Here is a 19422-nt window from a genome sequence, read left to right as displayed (position 1 = left end):
GCTGATTCGGCAATCGATTATGTCGCCTGGAGTTTCACGTTTGTAGCTATCTTCTAATCGGTAATCGATTTTATTTTAGTTCCAGAAAAGATGGCGGACCGAACGCCTGGTGGCTCTCAAAAAGCTAGCGCAAAGGTGAATTTATTGTTTGTACTTGCACTAGCTAGATCTTGTCTGTTGTAACGAAAGTGTAAATAATATTATGCTTAAACAACTCTGACTATTTACATATTTGTTGCCTGCAGGACTGTGCGCAACGGCGTTAGCTAACTACCAACACGCTAAAGCTAACATTAGCTCTCCGGCCACAGTGGCTAACGTAGCTAAGCTAACGATTTAGCCACTAGTCAGGGCAGCTGGCCTAGAAAGGAATATTGTTTGGGCGGCTAATCGGCTGTTATCTACATAGCTCGTTTTCAAAACAAAGTTGATATGTGTTTGAATTTCAACACAGTAGAGTGAATATTTGGGAACTTGGGCCTTCAGCCTTAGCTTCTCGTAGTAGTCATTCGCCGCTTAATGAATTCAGTCGGTGGCGCTGCAGCGGATAGCAGCTTGTTAGGCCTCTGGCTAATTTGGCTCATGTGTAGGTACTTCCTGGTGTCCAGCTGCAGTTGGGTAGGGAATATGCAGTAAATGCAGCTTGCAGAATTGGCCATCAAATAGTTCGGCAATTATCTCTACGAGCGGACATTACCCACTTCACAGTGTGGTGCGAGTTGCGTGCTTTTACCGTTAGGGCTCCCGCTTAACTTGCCTGTCAACGTGATCACTGTCAGGCTTTAGAAGTTATAATAATAATAATACTATAATAATCATATAATCAATACCACGGAAGCAACTGCCATATTTGTGATAGCCTAGATGTGTTACATGCTTCAATCAGCATTTACATTGATACTGTGAAATACCTGTTGAAAGTCAACCATGCTTTGTTTACATCGGCAGGCGCTGCTTGAGAGCAAACTTAAGTCTTTCAGCATTGGCAAGATGGCAGTGGCCAAGAGGACACTAAGTAAGAAGGAACAAGATGAAATAAAGAAAAAAGTAAGTATGGGCTGACTTTTACAGAGCGTTGTCTGCATTATGTGCTAATATTATCTACGAGATGCTTCTAAATAATTTGAAGAATGTGTTTATTTAATATTTATTTATTTAATATCGGTTTCTGTTTTCAGGAGGATGAGCGGGCAGCGGCAGAGATTTACGAGGAGTTTCTTGCTGCTTTTGAAGGAGGAGGGGAGGGAAAAGTCAAGGCCTTTGTCCGTGGTGGTGTCGCAAATGCAACAAAGGGTACAGCATTTACATCATGTTTGGCGCACTTCGATTGCATGATATGTGAAGGCACAAGAATAGTTCTTAGCATTCTCTGACTCAGAAAAGTGCAAGGATAATGTAATCAGTGAAATTTAGAGCAAACATTCTTTCTCCTTTCAGAAGAAGCAGCTGCTGATGACAAGAGAGGAAAGTTGTACAAACCCAAGTCACGTTTTGAGACCCAAACAAAAAGCTTCTTGCCTTTGGAAACCCCACCTCAGTTTTTAGCATTAGACAAAAGACATGTAAGTACTGTCACAGTCATCAAGTAACTCGTAACAGTAGCTCTCGTTACAGCTCTAGTGAGTACTGCTTTGATTTTGCTGTGCCGATAATATTTCCACATCTATGTTTCAGCCTTTGAAGAAAGGTAATGAAAAGGAGAAGAAGAAGAGCAATTTGGAGCTCTTCAAAGAAGAACTTAAACAGTAAGCTTTTTGTTTTTTAAACCTCAGTTTTTAAATTTTAATCTTCAGTTGTGTTAAGGTGTTATAAACTGGGAAGTTAAACAGGTGTTATGATGTGAAGAGGTGCAGTAAAATGTACAAAAGTTGCAATGATTTGAACATAGGTTGTACTATATTTGCGAAATGCTGTTTCCTGCAGAATACAAGAGGAAAGGGACGAAAGACACAAGATGAAAGGACGTGTTAGTCGTTTTGAACCTCTCTCGGGCATGGACGGAAGACGCTCATGTAAGTGTCTTTAAGCTGCATGGCTGTGTTCAATGTACTAACTTGGCCTGATATGGCCCTGTCCTGCATGCCTTACTCCACTCCCCTACCCTCTTTGTCCACTTATGCCCTGAAACAAAATTTATACTGCTTTTCTGCTTCTTTTAGCGGATGGTTCTTCAAGAAGAAACCGTCCGTCCAGTGGTAATTTTGACTTAATATAGTGGCCGTGAATACTTTCCATCTTGCCAAGACAATATGTTGTCCTGTCAGACAGCAGTAGGAAATTCTTCTCTCTTCTCTGTCTCTGCAGTTTTGGATGACTGTGCACCAGGTTCCCATGATGTTGGAGACCCATCCACTACTAACTTGTATCTCGGAAACATCAATCCACAGGTGAATTTGTATTCTCTTGAAGAGAGATGCCACAGCACTGACTTATATACCTTTGCTGTGAACAGGATTTGATTTGAGCCTGTTGCTTTACCCATGTGCTGACTCTTAAGTTCCAAACGGAAATGTGCCGTTTTATGTCCTTATTTTAATATTTAAATATTTACCCAGTGTCCATTTATGAAGTGGTAATTTTCTCTGTCTATCTCTTCTTTATTTTGTAGATGAATGAGGAGATGCTGTGTCAAGAGTTTGGCCGTTATGGCCCGCTGGCCAGTGTGAAGATCATGTGGCCGAGGACAGACGAGGAGAGGGCTCGGGAGAGGAACTGTGGCTTTGTGGCTTTCATGAACAGGAGGGATGCTGAGCGAGCGCTCAAGAACCTAAATGGTACAAAACTGTACAAAACTATGAAACAAATAGATGACATACCGGTGTTCTTTGCAGCCTTTTAAATATATTTTTCACTGTTATTGCAGGAAAGATGATAATGAACTTTGAGATGAAATTAGGATGGGGCAAAGGTGTGCCCATTCCACCCCACCCAATCTATATCCCTCCTTCCATGATGGAGCACACACTCCCACCGCCTCCCTCTGGCCTCCCCTTCAACGCACAGCCCCGAGAGAGACTAAAGAACCCCAATGCTCCCCTGCTTCCTCCACCTAAAAACAAGGAGGAGTTTGAGAAGGTAACTCAAAATGTCAGCCTAGGATTTTCTCATGGGTTATGGCAGTGTTTTGTTAATTCTGCTGGTAAGATGTTAGCCTTTACAATGAGCAGTCAGTACAGGTATTAATCCTAGATTCTGTAAGTGATAGATTTTGTCTTGTTCACTGAATTAAATTAGCTGCACTATATATCAGTGTGCGTGTAAAGAAATGTTAGTGTGTGGAAAATGCTCAGTGTTACAGAGAGGTGTTTGGCCTTTAGTAAAACTGACAGCAGTAAAGGAAAGTTGTTGTCTTTTTGCACTTTTAAATGCATTTTTTATATTTTTCACCTGTTGCCTTTTTAACAATACTCACATTCTATGTTTATTATCTGATGTGACTTCATATACAGACTCTGTCGCAAGCCATAGTCAAAGTGGTTATCCCAACAGAAAGGTACATGTTTTTCTTTTTTTAAATTGGTGTAAAAACTTAGAAAAAAAATAAACATCCCATAATGAAGCTAAAAGTTTGATCAGTTGATCACTGCATGCTACAGGGGGCTGGTCAGTGTGGGTGAGCAATGGTTGAGGCAACGGTACAATGTCTTCATATTAGTACATAGAATAATACTGACTCTTTCACATCCCACCATCATTCATATTTCCTTTTAAAGACGTAGCGACACATCATTATAGAGCTTATTTAATGTGCTGTTTAGAGAAAGATCATGACTCTAGTCCATCACAGTTCCACTCCATACATCAACATTTAATTGTGTTGCTCAACTTTAGTGACATGGTACTCGGCCACATACATAGCCTGCTGATTCTAGATCTGTAGTTGTGAAAACCAGCTCTCTGACCATTGCTCACTCAGACCGTCGACCCCCTTGGCCTCTGTCACCCTATCGGGAGCTCAGTAAATCTGGCCCCTGCTAACAAATCCAAACCTGCCAGCATTAGTCAATATATGACCTTTGACATTGGCCTTGGTGAGCAGCACAAGTTGAACTGTCTGCAGCAGCGAGGGACCTGAAAAGCATCATGGGATGGATTGGGAAAGTATACTGAATTTTACCCCGCCATTGGTACGATCGGCTCCAATACAAGTAAATGTTATCTGTGTTGTCAAATGAAAGACATCCTTTGTCTTGTTGGCCACTTTAGGCGAATTGTATGCAGCCTGCACCATGTATCTCCCCAAAAACTGTCACAGAAGAACTCTAATGATCCCATTTGCACTGTATTCAGTTATTACCAACTGCACCAGTAGATAACCTGTTTAGCCAATTTAGGCCAACAATCCTATACTGCTTTGGTTCTTCCTCACGTCACATTAGTCAGCAGATGAGTGGGAATTGAAAGGCACTGTTTTGACAACACGTTTCAGATAATCCAGTGTCTTGTCAATGTCTCCCTCCTACATTACCAAGTTCTCCAGCTTCATTTGTTCCCCATTTTGTGAAATTTGAATCTAGGAGGTTTTCAAAGAAAGATGCAATCAGATCAAAACCTTTTGTAGCCTTGAAGAAGTTGACGATAAACTTTGTAGCAATTTATACACACAAAAAAAATTGTTAGTTGAAATTCTTACCCTAATTAAAATGAATGTTTTACTGTTATCAGTTGTGATTTTATAAGACTTGGCAGCATTTATTCATTGATGTTCTACATAGGCCCAGAGGCATAATCACAGTTTGCACTTAATTTATGCCTGGTTATGTGACACTCTGACAGTTGTCCCTTTATTTAGATATGTCTCGTTTTGTCCATTTAAATCTCAGCAATAGTAAATGAGTGATAAATAGATAGTATATATCTTTGGCTGAGTCAATTAGGTGACGATTTCCGCTGTGCACTTTTCAATGATATCCTACTGTGCACGACAGCAGCGGCTATGCCCTGCTGCAGTTCTTTGTGAAACACGCATTATGTCTGGGGTAAGGCTGTTTTGAGTGTCAAACCATCAGGCATAAATTAATCTTTAATAGACAGGCTTTTTATAGTTCTCAAAAGTCTGGCCAGTCTGAATCCGTTTGCTTTAACTGTGTTTTTCTTGTAGGAATTTGCTCTCTCTCATCCACCGAATGATCGAGTTTGTGGTGCGTGAAGGCCCAATGTTTGAAGCCATGATCATGAACAGAGAAATCAACAATCCCATGTACAGGTAGGGGCAACTGCACATGAGAAATGTATCAACTGTTGTCAGTTTGTTGTTGTTCTAGTAGTTAAAAGGCAGCTTTAGCTTACAATGGTTTTTACTTTCTTCTATAGGTTTCTATTTGAGAACCAGAGCCCGGCACATGTATACTACCGGTGGAAGCTCTACTCCATACTACAGGTTTGATTTCAATGTTTAAAGATTGCTGGACTTCAGCATAAAGTGTCAGTGGCATCCAGCCCACATGGAAGATAAACATAATGTTCTGTGGTCCCAGCATGTTTTTTTAATGTTTACTGTAAATTTTGATTTGCAGGGTGAAGCACCAGCCAAATGGCGAACAGAGGACTTTAGGATGTTTAAAAATGGCTCTTTATGGCGTCCACCTCCTCTGAATCCATACCTCCATGGTCCTTATGATGATGGTGATGAAGAAGAGGAAGAGGAAGAAGCCAGCAAGAAAGGCTGCTTGAAAGAAGAGTAATGCTTATTTCTTCATGAATCTCAGCAAAGAAATCATGTTATAAATAGTCATAGACTTGTATAATCATATTTTATTTAAGTGTTGTGTTAAAATGCTCTGCTGTAAATGTAGCTGTAATTAGAGTTCAGCTTGATTGCCCTCCATCTCTGCAGAGAGCGGGACAAACTAGAGGAGATGCTGCGTGGTTTGACTCCCAGGAGGGGAGACATCGCGGAGGCCATGCTGTTTTGTCTCAGCCACGCCGAGGCTGCTGAAGAGATAGTGGAGTGTATCACAGAGTCTCTCTCCATCCTCAAGACCCCTCTTCCCAAAAAGGCAAGTTAAAACACAGAAAAAAAAGGGACAATAACTCCGTGAATTTCCAATTGTGTTGTAGAAACTGACATTTTTTGTCCTTGACATTTCAGATTGCAAGGTTATATCTTGTTTCTGATGTGCTGTACAACTCCTCTGCCAAAGTAGCCAATGCGTCTTACTACAGAAAATAGTAAGTAGTTTAATTTACATACTTCCTGTGAATTTAAAATTATGATAGCCAAGTAACTATGGACTTCATAAAATTCTAATAATCATTTCCCTGTTCTCAACAGTTTTGAGACAAAACTCTGCCAGATTTTCTCAGACCTCAATGCAACATACAAAACGATACAGGGCCACCTTCAGTGTGAGAACTTTAAGGTACCAAATGTCAATCACTTCTTGTTCAGTAAACTTAACATGTTGGATGATTTAAATAGTTTGTGACCCAGGTCACCGAACCATACTTCTCTTGTTTTCTTCTTTGTGGCAGCAACGAGTAATGTCTTGTTTCCGGGCATGGGAGGACTGGGCTGTGTATCCCGACCCCTTCCTCATCAAGCTGCAGAACATCTTTCTGGGCCTTGTTAATCTCTCTGTAGAGAAGGAACCTGCGAGCATCATTGTAGAGGTAAATGATTTAACAACACTTCACCTTTCTGATACTTTAAGAACCGATCCCACAAGTTACTAAAGTCCTGGCTTGATTATTTTTGTGCTGTCTTTGTCCCAGGCTGAGACAGCAGAGGACATTGACGGGGCTCCAATAGGAGAGTATGTAGATGGCACTCCCCTGGAGGACGTGGATGGGGTGCCGATTGACGCAGGGCCTATTGATGGAGCTCCTATTGATGGAGCCCCCTTGGATGACCTAGATGGTGTTCCTATCAAACCCATGGAAGAAGACATAGATGGAATACCATGTGAGTGGTGCAGTGACTTACATAGGATGCTGTCTTTGTTAATGATGATCTCAGTCTAAATGTTGTACTGTATGCAGCTTTTGACCAAATGACCAAGTTTCTTAATTTCCTGGTTTTGCAGTGGATCAATCTAAGGAAGCAACCTTCAAGGTAGCACCCTCAAAATGGGAAGCAGTGGACGAGGCAGAGTTGGAAGCTCAAGGTGAAACACTTTATACCCAAATTATAGCAGTATGGATACCATTTTAGTCATACCTGTGAAGTTTCCATCATATTTCCTTTGGTGCTGTTTGTTGATTGGCTTTTGTTTTGCTCCTCAGCTGTGACAACCTCAAAATGGGAGATATTTGAGCAGCCAGAAGAAACCAAAAAGTGAGTTTTTGTTGTGTGTGTGTCTGCTGTCTTTTAGGATAATAGTCTTTTCTGTTATAATGCAAATACCTTAGTGCACCCTGAACCTCTTTTTTTTTTTGGTAAACACCACAAATTGTTTCCATCTTTATAGAGATGAACAGGACAGTGATGACGATGACAGGAGCCCTCGCTCAGAAGATAATCAGAGCTACTCCAACCCCATTAGAGACGACTCGGATATTAAGGCCAAGATGTCTGAAATGAATGAGGAGAAACGCACCAAGCTCAGAGAGATAGAGGTACAACGCAACTGCTGCAACCACCCCCATACAACTTGTACCAACATTTAATATTTGTGGTGTTTTGAATGCACAGAAAGTTCATTGTTTTGAACATTTTTCTTTTATTGTTCACCAAGGTTAAGGTCATGAAGTTCCAGGATGAGCTGGAGTCTGGGAAGAGGCCAAAGAAGCCTGGCCAGAGTATCCAGGAGCAGGTGGAACATTACAGGGACAAACTACTACAAAAGGTATGTAATTTTATTCTGCCAAGATTACCAAAGCTGAAATTAAATACAGGAGTTAACATTTAAAAATGGGGTCATTAATTGTGTTTATTCATTGTAGGAAAAAGAAAAAGAAAAACTTGAACGGGAGAAAGAAAGGGAGAAGAAAGAGAAGGAGAAAGCTGAGGCACGGTTGAAAGACCTGAAGAAGGACAAAGAGGACACACCAACCAGGAAAGAGAGGTGAGAAAAACATTTAGTCGGTTGCAATGTGGTGTCTGGTTCTTCAGTCAGAAAAAGATATAGTATTTCAGTATGCGTCATAAAACACTGGATTTGTTTAATTTCCCACCTGACAGATATTTGTCCCCTCCGGTTGATAGGAAGCGGCGTCACAGTGGGTCACCCAGCCCTACACGGAGCAGTAGCAGACGAGGCCGGTCGTCCTCGCCCCGTTCAGAGCGGTCGGAAAGATCGGAACGTTCCGACCGCTCGTACTCAAAAGACACATCTTCCCGCTCTTCACACAAAGACTCACCTCGATCCAGCAAACAGAAGTCCTCCAAGAGGTAAGACAATCTGTCAGCTGCAACTGCTGTTAGAGCTTGATCTTAGTTTGTACCCCTACATTTACCCCACATTCTTTCTGTGTGACACTAGATCCCCCTCATCACCTCGCACACCCAAACGATCCAGGAGGTCGCGATCCAGGACGCCCAAGAAGTCAGCTAAGAAGTCCCGTTCCAAATCAAGGTCTCCTCACCGATCTCACAAAAAATCTAAGAAGAGCAAACACTGACAGGTCTTTTCCTTTCATTTCTTCCCTTCTCTGCACCATGTTGTATAAAAGATTGACCGAGTGATTTGGCAGCTGAAGATCTCTGCCCAAATGTTAATGTACAGTATAGATGAAGAAGAGTGGAGGGTGTTGCATGGGTTGCCATCTGGTGTATCAAATGGATGGGGCCATTACTGTTTTATATTGTACAAAATAATAATGTGCTTGTGTGTCCTGATTCCCTGATTCATCCATGTGGTAGACCACACCCATACAGAGTGTGACGACAATAGTCTTATATTCATGCTGTCATTTTCTGTTTTTGTAGTTCACATTAAAAAGAATTCCTAATAAAAAGGTGTCATTTTTAATCAAGTGTAATATTGTGACATTCAGTTTTTAACTTTACATTTAGCTTATTTTAGTAAGAAATCATTTCACAAAATTTAAATCTGCTTCCTCCTCAGCAGATAGTTAAGGCAAAAATGTTACAGACAAGAGTCTGAACAAGGCAGTGCAATCAATTTAGCAATTTAGTGAAACTGATGTGATCATTACTTTACAATTTGGCCTGTGCCTTCTTCAGCTGTTCTCTCAGTTCTAGGTAAGCAATGGAGGAGAGGTGCACCTCATCTGGTCCATCGGCAATGCGTAGGGTTCGCACATATGAATACCTGAGGAAGAATGTGGACATATTGGGGTCAGAATTGATTTATTTGATGCTTATGCTTATTCACATTCATGTGACAAGAAATCACTCACATCTGTGCCAGTGGGAAGTCTCCCGACACACCTGCACCTCCATAAACCTGTATAGCACAGTCCACCACCTTACAGGCCATCCTGGCTGCTGCCACCTTGATCATAGCAATCTAAGAAGTAGACAACACAGTAAAAAAACCAAAAAAAGCAGTAGTATATAGTATAATATTATATTATTATATATAATATTATACTTATTAATATTAGAGTATACTCAACAATTTTCATAACTCTTGATTTGTGCTGTTTATGTATACTACGCTCCCACAGTGCAATGTTAAATGAGGGAACACTTATCAAAAAATTCAAACCAATTGTACATTGTGGTCAAACAACTAAAAAAAATTATGAATTCCAGAAAAACATTTTTACAATCTCATTGTTAAACTAAATTGGCTGTGGCATTTGCTAAAAGAGTTTGCTAGTAACAATAGCATGTACTGTTTAAAATTAGTATATAGTGTACAATTAGCATGTGACTACATCCAAAGCAGACTAATAGTGTTACCTGTTTGCGAGCAGCCTGGCTGCCCACTGTATCTAGTGCATGAGCAGCATGTAGAGTCAGCAGGCGGGTCTGTTCAATCAGGAGACGGCAATCGGCTATCCAATGAGCAACAACCTCCTAGACAAACATAACACAAATAGATTTACTTGAGCTGTATCTAAAAAATCTGTCCACTAGGTGTCAATAGCGTGAAAGAGCTCAACATGTACTACCACAGCCCTGATATTAAAGTGGGAGGAATCTCTAGGTAGATCACTTACGTGTTGATACAGCTTTTTTCCAAATGTGCGCCTGGTAGCAGCTCGCTGGCAGAGCAGCTCCAGTGCCAACTCTGCCACGCCAACAGCCCTCATGCAGTGGTGAAGCCTGCCTGGCCCGAGACGACCCTGGGCAATCTCAAATCCCCTGCCCTCTCCTAGAAACAGATGCACAGTGGGAAAGAACCCAGTGCATAATTGTTAAGCCAAGATCACTTTACTGTCAAAATACAACAAAGATAAGATAAGAAAAGATAAGAAATCATATATTTCTATGGCTTTATAGGTGTAGTGTGCTTCTTGAAAAGGAGCAAGTCTCACCCAGAATAATGTTGGAGACAGGGACACGCACATTTTCAAAGTGCACTTCAAAGTGGCCACCATGGATAGCATCTGAGCACAGAAACAGGAAAAAAAACTAATTTTGGGGGGGAAAGTCCACTTGTCATATTTGTGTGTAAAAAGACAATTCATATTGTAAAATGACAGGCATAATCCTACCATCCTGTCCAAACACGGTGAGCGGCCTGACAAGCTTCACACCTGGTGTGTCCATGGGTACAAGGATCATACTGTGTTGGCCATGCCTAAGAAACAAATTGATAATCAAAGCTTTAAAATAATGATACATTATACCACAAGTTTACTTATCTTAAAGATCAGCCATCTCTGCTGCCGTAATTTATTTCCCTCCTTCTTTGCACACACAGTTGGGTGTGTGCTTTGTTACATTGCTGTGGCAACAAAAGAATGAGAAAGTGTATTACATATCTTGGGTGTGGTTATTTCTTAATTATTATTATTTTTTATTATTAACATCCTAAAAACTTGTCATGGATGAGTTTTGGATAAATGATGGCCACAAGATTTAACTGACAACAAGTAACAACAAGATTAAAGTGATACAACTCTCTGCCTCACTAGGCAGTGTTGTTAAAATGCAAGTGCACTCTAGGAAGTACACCCTGTCCCTAGACCAAGTCTATTTCCATTATAATGGGACCACAGAGGAAGAGAGAAATGGCCTCTTCAGTCAAGTATAAAAATGGGTTGACCAGCACACAATCATTTCAACATAAAATAATTCACATAAAATCACTAGAGTACAATTTAATTGGCAGAACTGGAAGTATTGCTAACATAAATCCTGGATTAATAAGCCCTGTGGTTAAAAAGATGACATCACAGGCCTGAACTCTTGCACAAATACAGAAAAGTATTTTTCTTACATTCCCAAACACCAGAGGAGAAAACAAACAAGAACACGACTGTTCTACTGACCTGCTGCTAACTTCCTGAGAACTGCTCCTGCACATCACAATGGCCACTTTGCACTTGGGATTGCCAGCACCTGCAGGGACAAGTCAAAAATCTGGTGATTAATTTGTATTCAAACCCAGAGCGACAAACAAACATCTTTTCACAGTCCAGCTCTGTCCTTAACCTTTCCCAGTCCAAACTGTGGTAGGAAACTGAGTGGGAAATGGAAAACACAGAGGGCCAGTGAAAGATTGATGGCATGAGAACAGCTGTTGATTCACATATTGGATTCTGGAGTGAGGTTCTTTCAGATACAGTAACTTTCAGTTTGTCATTAAGGCTGGAGAGAAACTGAAAATTTACTTGAGAAAAAAACGTGATTCTTTCATGGCTATAAATAAACACTGTAAAATATTCCCTCGAGAGGGCAACGTCATAGAGACATCATATAGATCACTTTTACATCACAACACAGGGCAGAGATGAAGTGATGTGAAAGATAAACGACTTGCACTAATTATTATTGACCAAATGCAGAATTCTTTCTCTGGTTGGGAGTCAACTTTGGCACCTAAGAAACAGACAATTGTGAAAACACATCATAGTATATTAAGCCAAAAAAATGCTATGTCTTACTATATACTAAGAAGTTTTTATGCCTTACTATACTTTGTTGTGTCTTCACATTTATGTGACTTCATATACTATCACTTTTATTCATATTTATATAATTTACCATACTGTGACGTGTTTATGCCTTACTATACTATGAAACTTTTTATGACATTTTGAGACCATACTAAAGTGTGACTTTTTTTGGCCGATTTTGAGGCCTTAATACATTATGACGTTTTTTATGACATTTTGAGGTCATACTAAAGTATGACTTTTTTTGGCCGATTTTGACGCCTTACTATTCTATGACGTTTTTTGGCACATTTTGAGGTCATACTAAAGTATGACTTTTTTTGGCCGATTTTGACGCCCCACTATACTATGACGTTTTTTATGACATTTTGAGGTGAAAAAAAAAAAGTATGACTTTTTTTGGCCAATTTTGACAACATATGACATTTTTTATGACATTTTAAGGCCAAAAAATTTTTTGACTTTTTTTTGGCCGATTTTGACGCCTTGCTTTACTATGACGTTTTTTTATGACATTTTGAGGCCATAAAAATTTTTGACTTTTTTTGGCCAATTTTGACGACATACTATACTATGACTTTTTTGGCACATTTTGAGGTCATACTAAAGTATGACTTTTTTGGCAGATTTTGACAACATACAGCGGTATGACGTTTTTTATGACGTTTTGAGGTAAAAAAAAAAAGTATGACTTTTTTTGGCCGATTTTGACGCCTTACTATACTATGACCATTTTTATGACATTTTGAGGCCAAAAAAATGTTGGCTTTTTTTGGCCGATTTTGATGCCTTACTATACTATGACCATTTTTATGACATTTTGAGGCCAAAAAAAAGTATGACTTCTTTTGGCCGATTTTGTTGCCTTACCATACTATGACGTTTTTTATGACATTTTGAGGTCGAAAATATTTTTGACTTTTTTTGCCCGAAAAAAACGCCATACTATACTATGACGGTTTTGTGACATTTTGAGGTCGAAAATTTTTTTGACTTTTTTTGCCTGAAAAAATGCCATACTATACTATGACGTTTTTTATGACATTTTGAGGTCGAAAAAAATTGTGACTTTTTTTGGCCGATTTTGTTGCCTTACTATACTAAGACGTTTTTTATGACATTTTGAGGTCGAAAAAAATTGTGACTTTTTTTGGCCGAAAAAAACGGCATACTATACTATGACGTTTTTGTGACATTTTGAGGTCGAAAATATTTTTGACTTTTTTTGCCCGAAAAAAACGCCATACTATACTATGACGTTTTTGTGACATTTTTAGGTCGAAAATTTTTTTGACTTTTTTTGCCTGAAAAAATGCCATACTATACTATGACGTTTTTTATGACATTTTGAGGTCGAAAAAAATTTTGACTTTTTTTGGCCGATTTTGTTGCCTTACTATACTATGACGTTTTTTATGACATTTTGAGGTCGAAAAAAAATTTGACTTTTATTGCCCGAAAAAAACGGCATACTATACTATGACGTTTTTTATGACATTTTGAGGTCGAAAAAAATTTTGACATTTTTTGGCCGAAAAAAACGGCATACTATACTATGACGTTTTTTATGACATTTTGAGGTCGAAAAATTTTTTGACTTTTTTTTGCCCGAAAAAAAACGGCGTTTTTTGTGACATTTTGAGGACGAAAAAATTTTTGACTTTTTTTGCCCGAAAAAAACGCCATACTATACTATGACGTTTTTTGTGACATTTTGAGGTCGAAAAAAATTTAGACTTTTTTTGCCCGATTTTGTTGCTTTACTATACTATGACGTTTTTTATGACATTTTGAGGTCGAAAAAATTTTGACTTTTTTTGCCCGAAAAAAACGCCATACTATACTATGACGTTTTTTGTGACATTTTGAGGTCGAAAAAAATTTTGACTTTTTCTGCCCAATTTTGTTGCCTTACTATACTATGACGTTTTTTATGACATTTTGAGGTCGAAAAAAATTTTGACATTTTTTGGCCGAAAAAAACGGCATACTATACTATGACGTTTTTTATGACATTTTGAGGTCGAAAAATTTTTTGACATTTTGAGGTCGAAAAAATTTTTGACTTTTTTTGCCCGAAAAAAACGGCATACTATACTATGACGTTTTTTATGACATTTTGAGGTCGAAAAAAATTTTGACTTTTTTTGCCCGATTTTGTTGCTTTACTATACTATGACGTTTTTTATGACATTTTGAGGTCGAAAAAATTTTGACTTTTTTTGCCCGAAAAAAACGGCATACTATACTATGACGTTTTTTGTGACATTTTGAGGTCAAAAAAATTTTTGACTTTTTTTGTCCGATTTGGAGACCTTACTATACTATGACGTTTTTTATGACATTTTGAGGCCGAAAATTTTTTTTACTTTTTTTGCCCGAAAAAAACGCCATACTATACTATGATGTTTTTTGTGACATTTTGAGGTCAAAAAAAATTTTGACTTTTTTTGTCCGATTTGGAGACCTTACTATACTATGACATTTTTTATGACATTTTGAGGCCGAAAAATTTTTTGACTTTTTTTGCCCGAAAAAAACGCCATACTATACTATGACGTTTTTTATGACATTTTGAGGTCGAAAAAATTTTGACTTTTTTTGCCCGAAAAAAACGGCATACTATACTATGACGTTTTTTGACATTTCGAGGTCGAAAAAATTTTTGACTTTTTTTGCCCGAAAAAAACGGCATACTATACTATGACGTTTTTTGTGACATTTTGAGGTCAAAAAAAATTTTGACTTTTTTTGTCCGATTTGGAGACCTTACTATACTATGACGTTTTTTATAACATTTTGAGGCCGAAATTTTTTTTGACTTTTTTTGCCCGAAAAAAACGGCATACTATACTATGACGTTTTTTGTGACATTTTGAGGTCAAAAAAAATTTTGACTTTTTTTGTCCGATTTGGAGACCTTACTATACTATGACGTTTTTTATGACATTTTGAGGTCGAAAAAATTTTTGACTTTTTTTGCCCGGAAAAAACGGCATACTATACTATGACGTTTTTTGTGACATTTTGAGGTCGAAAATATTTTTGACTTTTTTTGGCCGAAAAAAACGGCATACTATACTATGACGTTTTTTATGACATTTTGAGGTCGAAAAAAATTTTGACATTTTTTGGCCGAAAAAAACGGCATACTATACTATGACGTTTTTTATGACATTTTGAGGTCGAAAAAGTTTTTGACATTTTGAGGTCGAAAAATTTTTTGACTTTTTTTGCCCGAAAAAAACGGCATACTATACTATGACGTTTTTTGTGACATTTTCGAGGTCAAAAAAAATTTTGACTTTTTTTGTCCGATTTGGAGACCTTACTATACTATGACGTTTTTTATGACATTTTGAGGTCGAAAAAATTTTTGACTTTTTTTGCCCGGAAAAAACGGCATACTATACTACGACGTTTTTTGTGACATTTTGAGGTCGAAAATATTTTTGACTTTTTTTGGCCGAAAAAAACGGCATACTATACTATGACGTTTTTTATGACATTTTGAGGTTGAAAAACTTTTTGACTTTTTTTGCCCGATTTTGTTGCCTTACTATACTATGATGTTTTTTATGACATTTTGAGGTCGAAAAAATTTTTGACTTTTTTTGGCCGAAAAAAACGGCATACTATACTATGACGTTTTTTGTGACATTTTGAGGTCAAAAAAAATTTTGACTTTTTTTGTCCGATTTGGAGACCTTACTATACTATGACGTTTTTTATAACATTTTGAGGCCGAAAATTTTTTTGACTTTTTTTGCCCGAAAAAAACGGCATACTATACTATGACGTTTTTTGTGACATTTTGAGGTCGAAAAAAATTTTGACATTTTTTGGCCGAAAAAAACGGCATACTATACTATGACGTTTTTTGTGACATTTTGAGGTCAAAAAAAATTTTGACTTTTTTTGTCCGATTTGGAGACCTTACTATACTATGACGTTTTTTATGACATTTTGAGGTCGAAAAAATTTTGACTTTTTTTGCCCGAAAAAAACGGCATACTATACTATGACGTTTTTTGTGACATTTTGAGGTCAAAAAAATTTTTGACTTTTTTTGTCCGATTTGGAGACCTTACTATACTATGACGTTTTTTATGACATTTTGAGGCCGAAAATTTTTTTTACTTTTTTTGCCCGAAAAAAACGCCATACTATACTATGATGTTTTTTGTGACATTTTGAGGTCAAAAAAAATTTTGACTTTTTTTGTCCGATTTGGAGACCTTACTATACTATGACATTTTTTATGACATTTTGAGGCCGAAAAATTTTTTGACTTTTTTTGCCCGAAAAAAACGCCATACTATACTATGACGTTTTTTATGACATTTTGAGGTCGAAAAAATTTTGACTTTTTTTGCCCGAAAAAAACGGCATACTATACTATGACGTTTTTTGACATTTCGAGGTCGAAAAAATTTTTGACTTTTTTTGCCCGAAAAAAACGGCATACTATACTATGACGTTTTTTGTGACATTTTGAGGTCAAAAAAAATTTTGACTTTTTTTGTCCGATTTGGAGACCTTACTATACTATGACGTTTTTTATAACATTTTGAGGCCGAAATTTTTTTTGACTTTTTTTGCCCGAAAAAAACGGCATACTATACTATGACGTTTTTTGTGACATTTTGAGGTCAAAAAAAATTTTGACTTTTTTTGTCCGATTTGGAGACCTTACTATACTATGACGTTTTTTATGACATTTTGAGGTCGAAAAAATTTTTGACTTTTTTTGCCCGGAAAAAACGGCATACTATACTATGACGTTTTTTGTGACATTTTGAGGTCGAAAATATTTTTGACTTTTTTTGGCCGAAAAAAACGGCATACTATACTATGACGTTTTTTATGACATTTTGAGGTCGAAAAAAATTTTGACATTTTTTGGCCGAAAAAAACGGCATACTATACTATGACGTTTTTTATGACATTTTGAGGTCGAAAAAGTTTTTGACATTTTGAGGTCGAAAAATTTTTTGACTTTTTTTGCCCGAAAAAAACGGCATACTATACTATGACGTTTTTTGTGACATTTTCGAGGTCAAAAAAAATTTTGACTTTTTTTGTCCGATTTGGAGACCTTACTATACTATGACGTTTTTTATGACATTTTGAGGTCGAAAAAATTTTTGACTTTTTTTGCCCGGAAAAAACGGCATACTATACTACGACGTTTTTTGTGACATTTTGAGGTCGAAAATATTTTTGACTTTTTTTGGCCGAAAAAAACGGCATACTATACTATGACGTTTTTTATGACATTTTGAGGTTGAAAAACTTTTTGACTTTTTTTGCCCGATTTTGTTGCCTTACTATACTATGATGTTTTTTATGACATTTTGAGGTCGAAAAAATTTTTGACTTTTTTTGGCCGAAAAAAACGGCATACTATACTATGACGTTTTTTGTGACATTTTGAGGTCAAAAAAAATTTTGACTTTTTTTGTCCGATTTGGAGACCTTACTATACTATGACGTTTTTTATGACATTTTGAGGTCGAAAAAATTTTGACTTTTATTGCCCGAAAAAAACGCCATACTATACTATGACGTTTTTTATGACATTTTGAGGTCGAAAAAAATTTTGACATTTTTTGGCCGAAAAAAACGGCATACTATACTATGACGTTTTTTATGACATTTTGAGGTCGAAAAATTTTTTGACTTTTTTTTGCCCGAAAAAAACGGCGTTTTTTGTGACATTTTGAGGTCGAAAAAATTTTTGACTTTTTTTGCCCGAAAAAAAACGGCATACTATACTATGACGTTTTTTTACATTTTGAGGTCGAAAAATTTTTTGACTTTTATTGCCCGAAAAAAACGCCATACTATATTATGACGTTTTTTATGACATTTTGAGGTCGAAAAAAATTTTGACATTTTTTGGCCGAAAAAAACGGCATACTATACTATGACGTTTTTTATGACATTTTGAGGTCGAAAAATTTTTTGACTTTTTTTTGCCCGAAAAAAACAGCGTTTTTTGTGACATTTTGAGGTCGAAAAAATTTTTGACTTTTTTTGCCCGAAAAAAACGCCATACTATACTATGACGTTTTTTGTGACATTTTGAGGTCGAAAAAAATTTTGACTTTTTTTGCCCGATTTTGTTGCTTTACTATACTATGACGTTTTTTTATGACATTTTGAGGTCGAAAAAATTTTGACTTTTTTTGCCCGAAAAAAACGCCATACTATACTATGACGTTTTTTATGACATTTTGAGGTCGAAAAAAATTTTGACTTTTTTTGGCCGAAAAAAACAGCATACTATACTATGACGTTTTTTATGACATTTTGAGGTCGAAAAAAATTTTGACTTTTTTTGGCCGAAAAAAACGCCATACTATACTATGACGTTTTTTGTGACATTTTGAGGTCGAAAAAAATTTTGACTTTTTCTGCCCAATTTTGTTGCCTTACTATACTATGACGTTTTTTGTGACATTTTGAGGTCGAAAAAATTTTTGACTTTTTTTGCCCGAAAAAAACGGCATACTATACTATGACGTTTTTTGTGACATTTTGAGGTCAAAAAATTTTTTGACTTTTTTTGTCCGATTTGGAGACCTTACTATACTATGACGTTTTTTATGACATTTTGAGGCCGAAAATTTTTTTGACTTTTTTTGCCCGAAAAAAACGCCATACTATACTATGATGTTTTTTGTGACATTTTGAGGTCAAAAAAAATTTTGACTTTTTTTGTCCGATTTGGAGACCTTACTATACTATGACGTTTTTTATGACATTTTGAGGCCGAAAAAATTTTTGACTTTTTTTGCCCGAAAAAAACGCCATACTATACTATGACGTTTTTTATGACATTTTGAGGCCGAAAAAATTTTTGACTTTTTTTGGCTGAAAAAAACGGCATACTATACTATGACGTTTTTTATGACATTTTGAGGTCGAAAAAAATTTTGACATTTTTTGGCCGAAAAAAACGGCATACTATACTATGACGTTTTTTATGACATTTTGAGGTCGAAAAATTTTTTGACATTTTGAGGTCGAAAAATTTTTTGACTTTTTTTGCCCGAAAAAAACGGCATACTATACTATGACGTTTTTTGTGACATTTTCGAGGTCGAAAAAATTTTTGACTTTTTTTGCCCAAAAAAAACGGCATACTATACTATGACGTTTTTTTATGACATTTTGAGGTCGGAAAAAATTTAGACTTTTTTTGGCCGAAAAAAAACGCCATGCTATGACGTTTTTTGTGACATTTTGAGGTCGAAAAAAATTTAGACTTTTTTTGCCCGAAAAAAACGGCATACTATACTATGACGTTTTTTATGACATTTTGAGGTCGAAAAAAATTTAGACTTTTTTTGCCCGAAAAAAACGGCATACTATACTATGACGTTTTTTATGACATTTTGAGGTTGAAAAAAATTTTGACTTCTTTTGGCCGAAAAAAAC

General features: G+C 36.9%; 2 protein-coding genes across 5 annotated transcripts in view; one reads left to right on the top strand and one right to left on the bottom strand.

Moving 5' to 3' along the window:
• The first annotated feature begins 71 nt into the window (after nucleotides 1-71).
• On the top strand, nucleotides 72-8912 carry LOC121200672 (U2 snRNP-associated SURP domain containing). 4 transcript variants are annotated; one of them, XM_041066103.1, is made up of 26 exons: nucleotides 72-135; nucleotides 949-1047; nucleotides 1179-1293; nucleotides 1438-1562; nucleotides 1675-1745; nucleotides 1924-2012; nucleotides 2160-2195; nucleotides 2305-2387; nucleotides 2609-2774; nucleotides 2864-3075; nucleotides 3450-3493; nucleotides 5102-5206; nucleotides 5314-5380; nucleotides 5517-5680; nucleotides 5837-5999; nucleotides 6092-6171; nucleotides 6275-6362; nucleotides 6475-6612; nucleotides 6715-6904; nucleotides 7026-7106; nucleotides 7225-7276; nucleotides 7410-7557; nucleotides 7677-7787; nucleotides 7885-8006; nucleotides 8147-8332; nucleotides 8424-8912. In XM_041066103.1, exons 1-26 carry the CDS (start codon nucleotides 91-93, stop codon nucleotides 8560-8562), a joined length of 2919 nt encoding a protein of 972 aa, XP_040922037.1. In that variant the 5' UTR covers nucleotides 72-90; the 3' UTR covers nucleotides 8563-8912. The 4 variants fall into 4 exon arrangements, with proteins under 4 accessions (XP_040922037.1, XP_040922036.1, XP_040922038.1 ...); XM_041066102.1 differs by having other exon boundaries at nucleotides 8123-8332; XM_041066104.1 differs by lacking the exon at nucleotides 2160-2195 and having other exon boundaries at nucleotides 8123-8332.
• The window catches only part of acad11 (acyl-CoA dehydrogenase family, member 11), a 45186-nt gene continuing 34656 nt past the window's right edge, over nucleotides 8893-19422 (bottom strand). The window contains exons 14-20 of the mRNA XM_041066106.1: nucleotides 11350-11419; nucleotides 10570-10655; nucleotides 10390-10461; nucleotides 10072-10226; nucleotides 9812-9928; nucleotides 9304-9413; nucleotides 8893-9215 (exon numbers count right to left, since the gene is read on the bottom strand). Of these exons, the coding sequence (XP_040922040.1) occupies nucleotides 9101-9215; nucleotides 9304-9413; nucleotides 9812-9928; nucleotides 10072-10226; nucleotides 10390-10461; nucleotides 10570-10655; nucleotides 11350-11419 (725 nt within the window). The 3' untranslated portion in view covers nucleotides 8893-9100. The remainder of the gene's footprint in view (nucleotides 9216-9303; nucleotides 9414-9811; nucleotides 9929-10071; nucleotides 10227-10389; nucleotides 10462-10569; nucleotides 10656-11349; nucleotides 11420-19422) is intronic.

Source organism: Toxotes jaculatrix, chromosome 20, assembly GCF_017976425.1.
Source record: "Toxotes jaculatrix isolate fToxJac2 chromosome 20, fToxJac2.pri, whole genome shotgun sequence".
NCBI lineage: Eukaryota > Metazoa > Chordata > Actinopteri > Toxotidae > Toxotes > Toxotes jaculatrix.
Note: the sequence above shows the minus strand (reverse complement) of the source record. Positions and strands in the feature narration are given on the sequence as shown.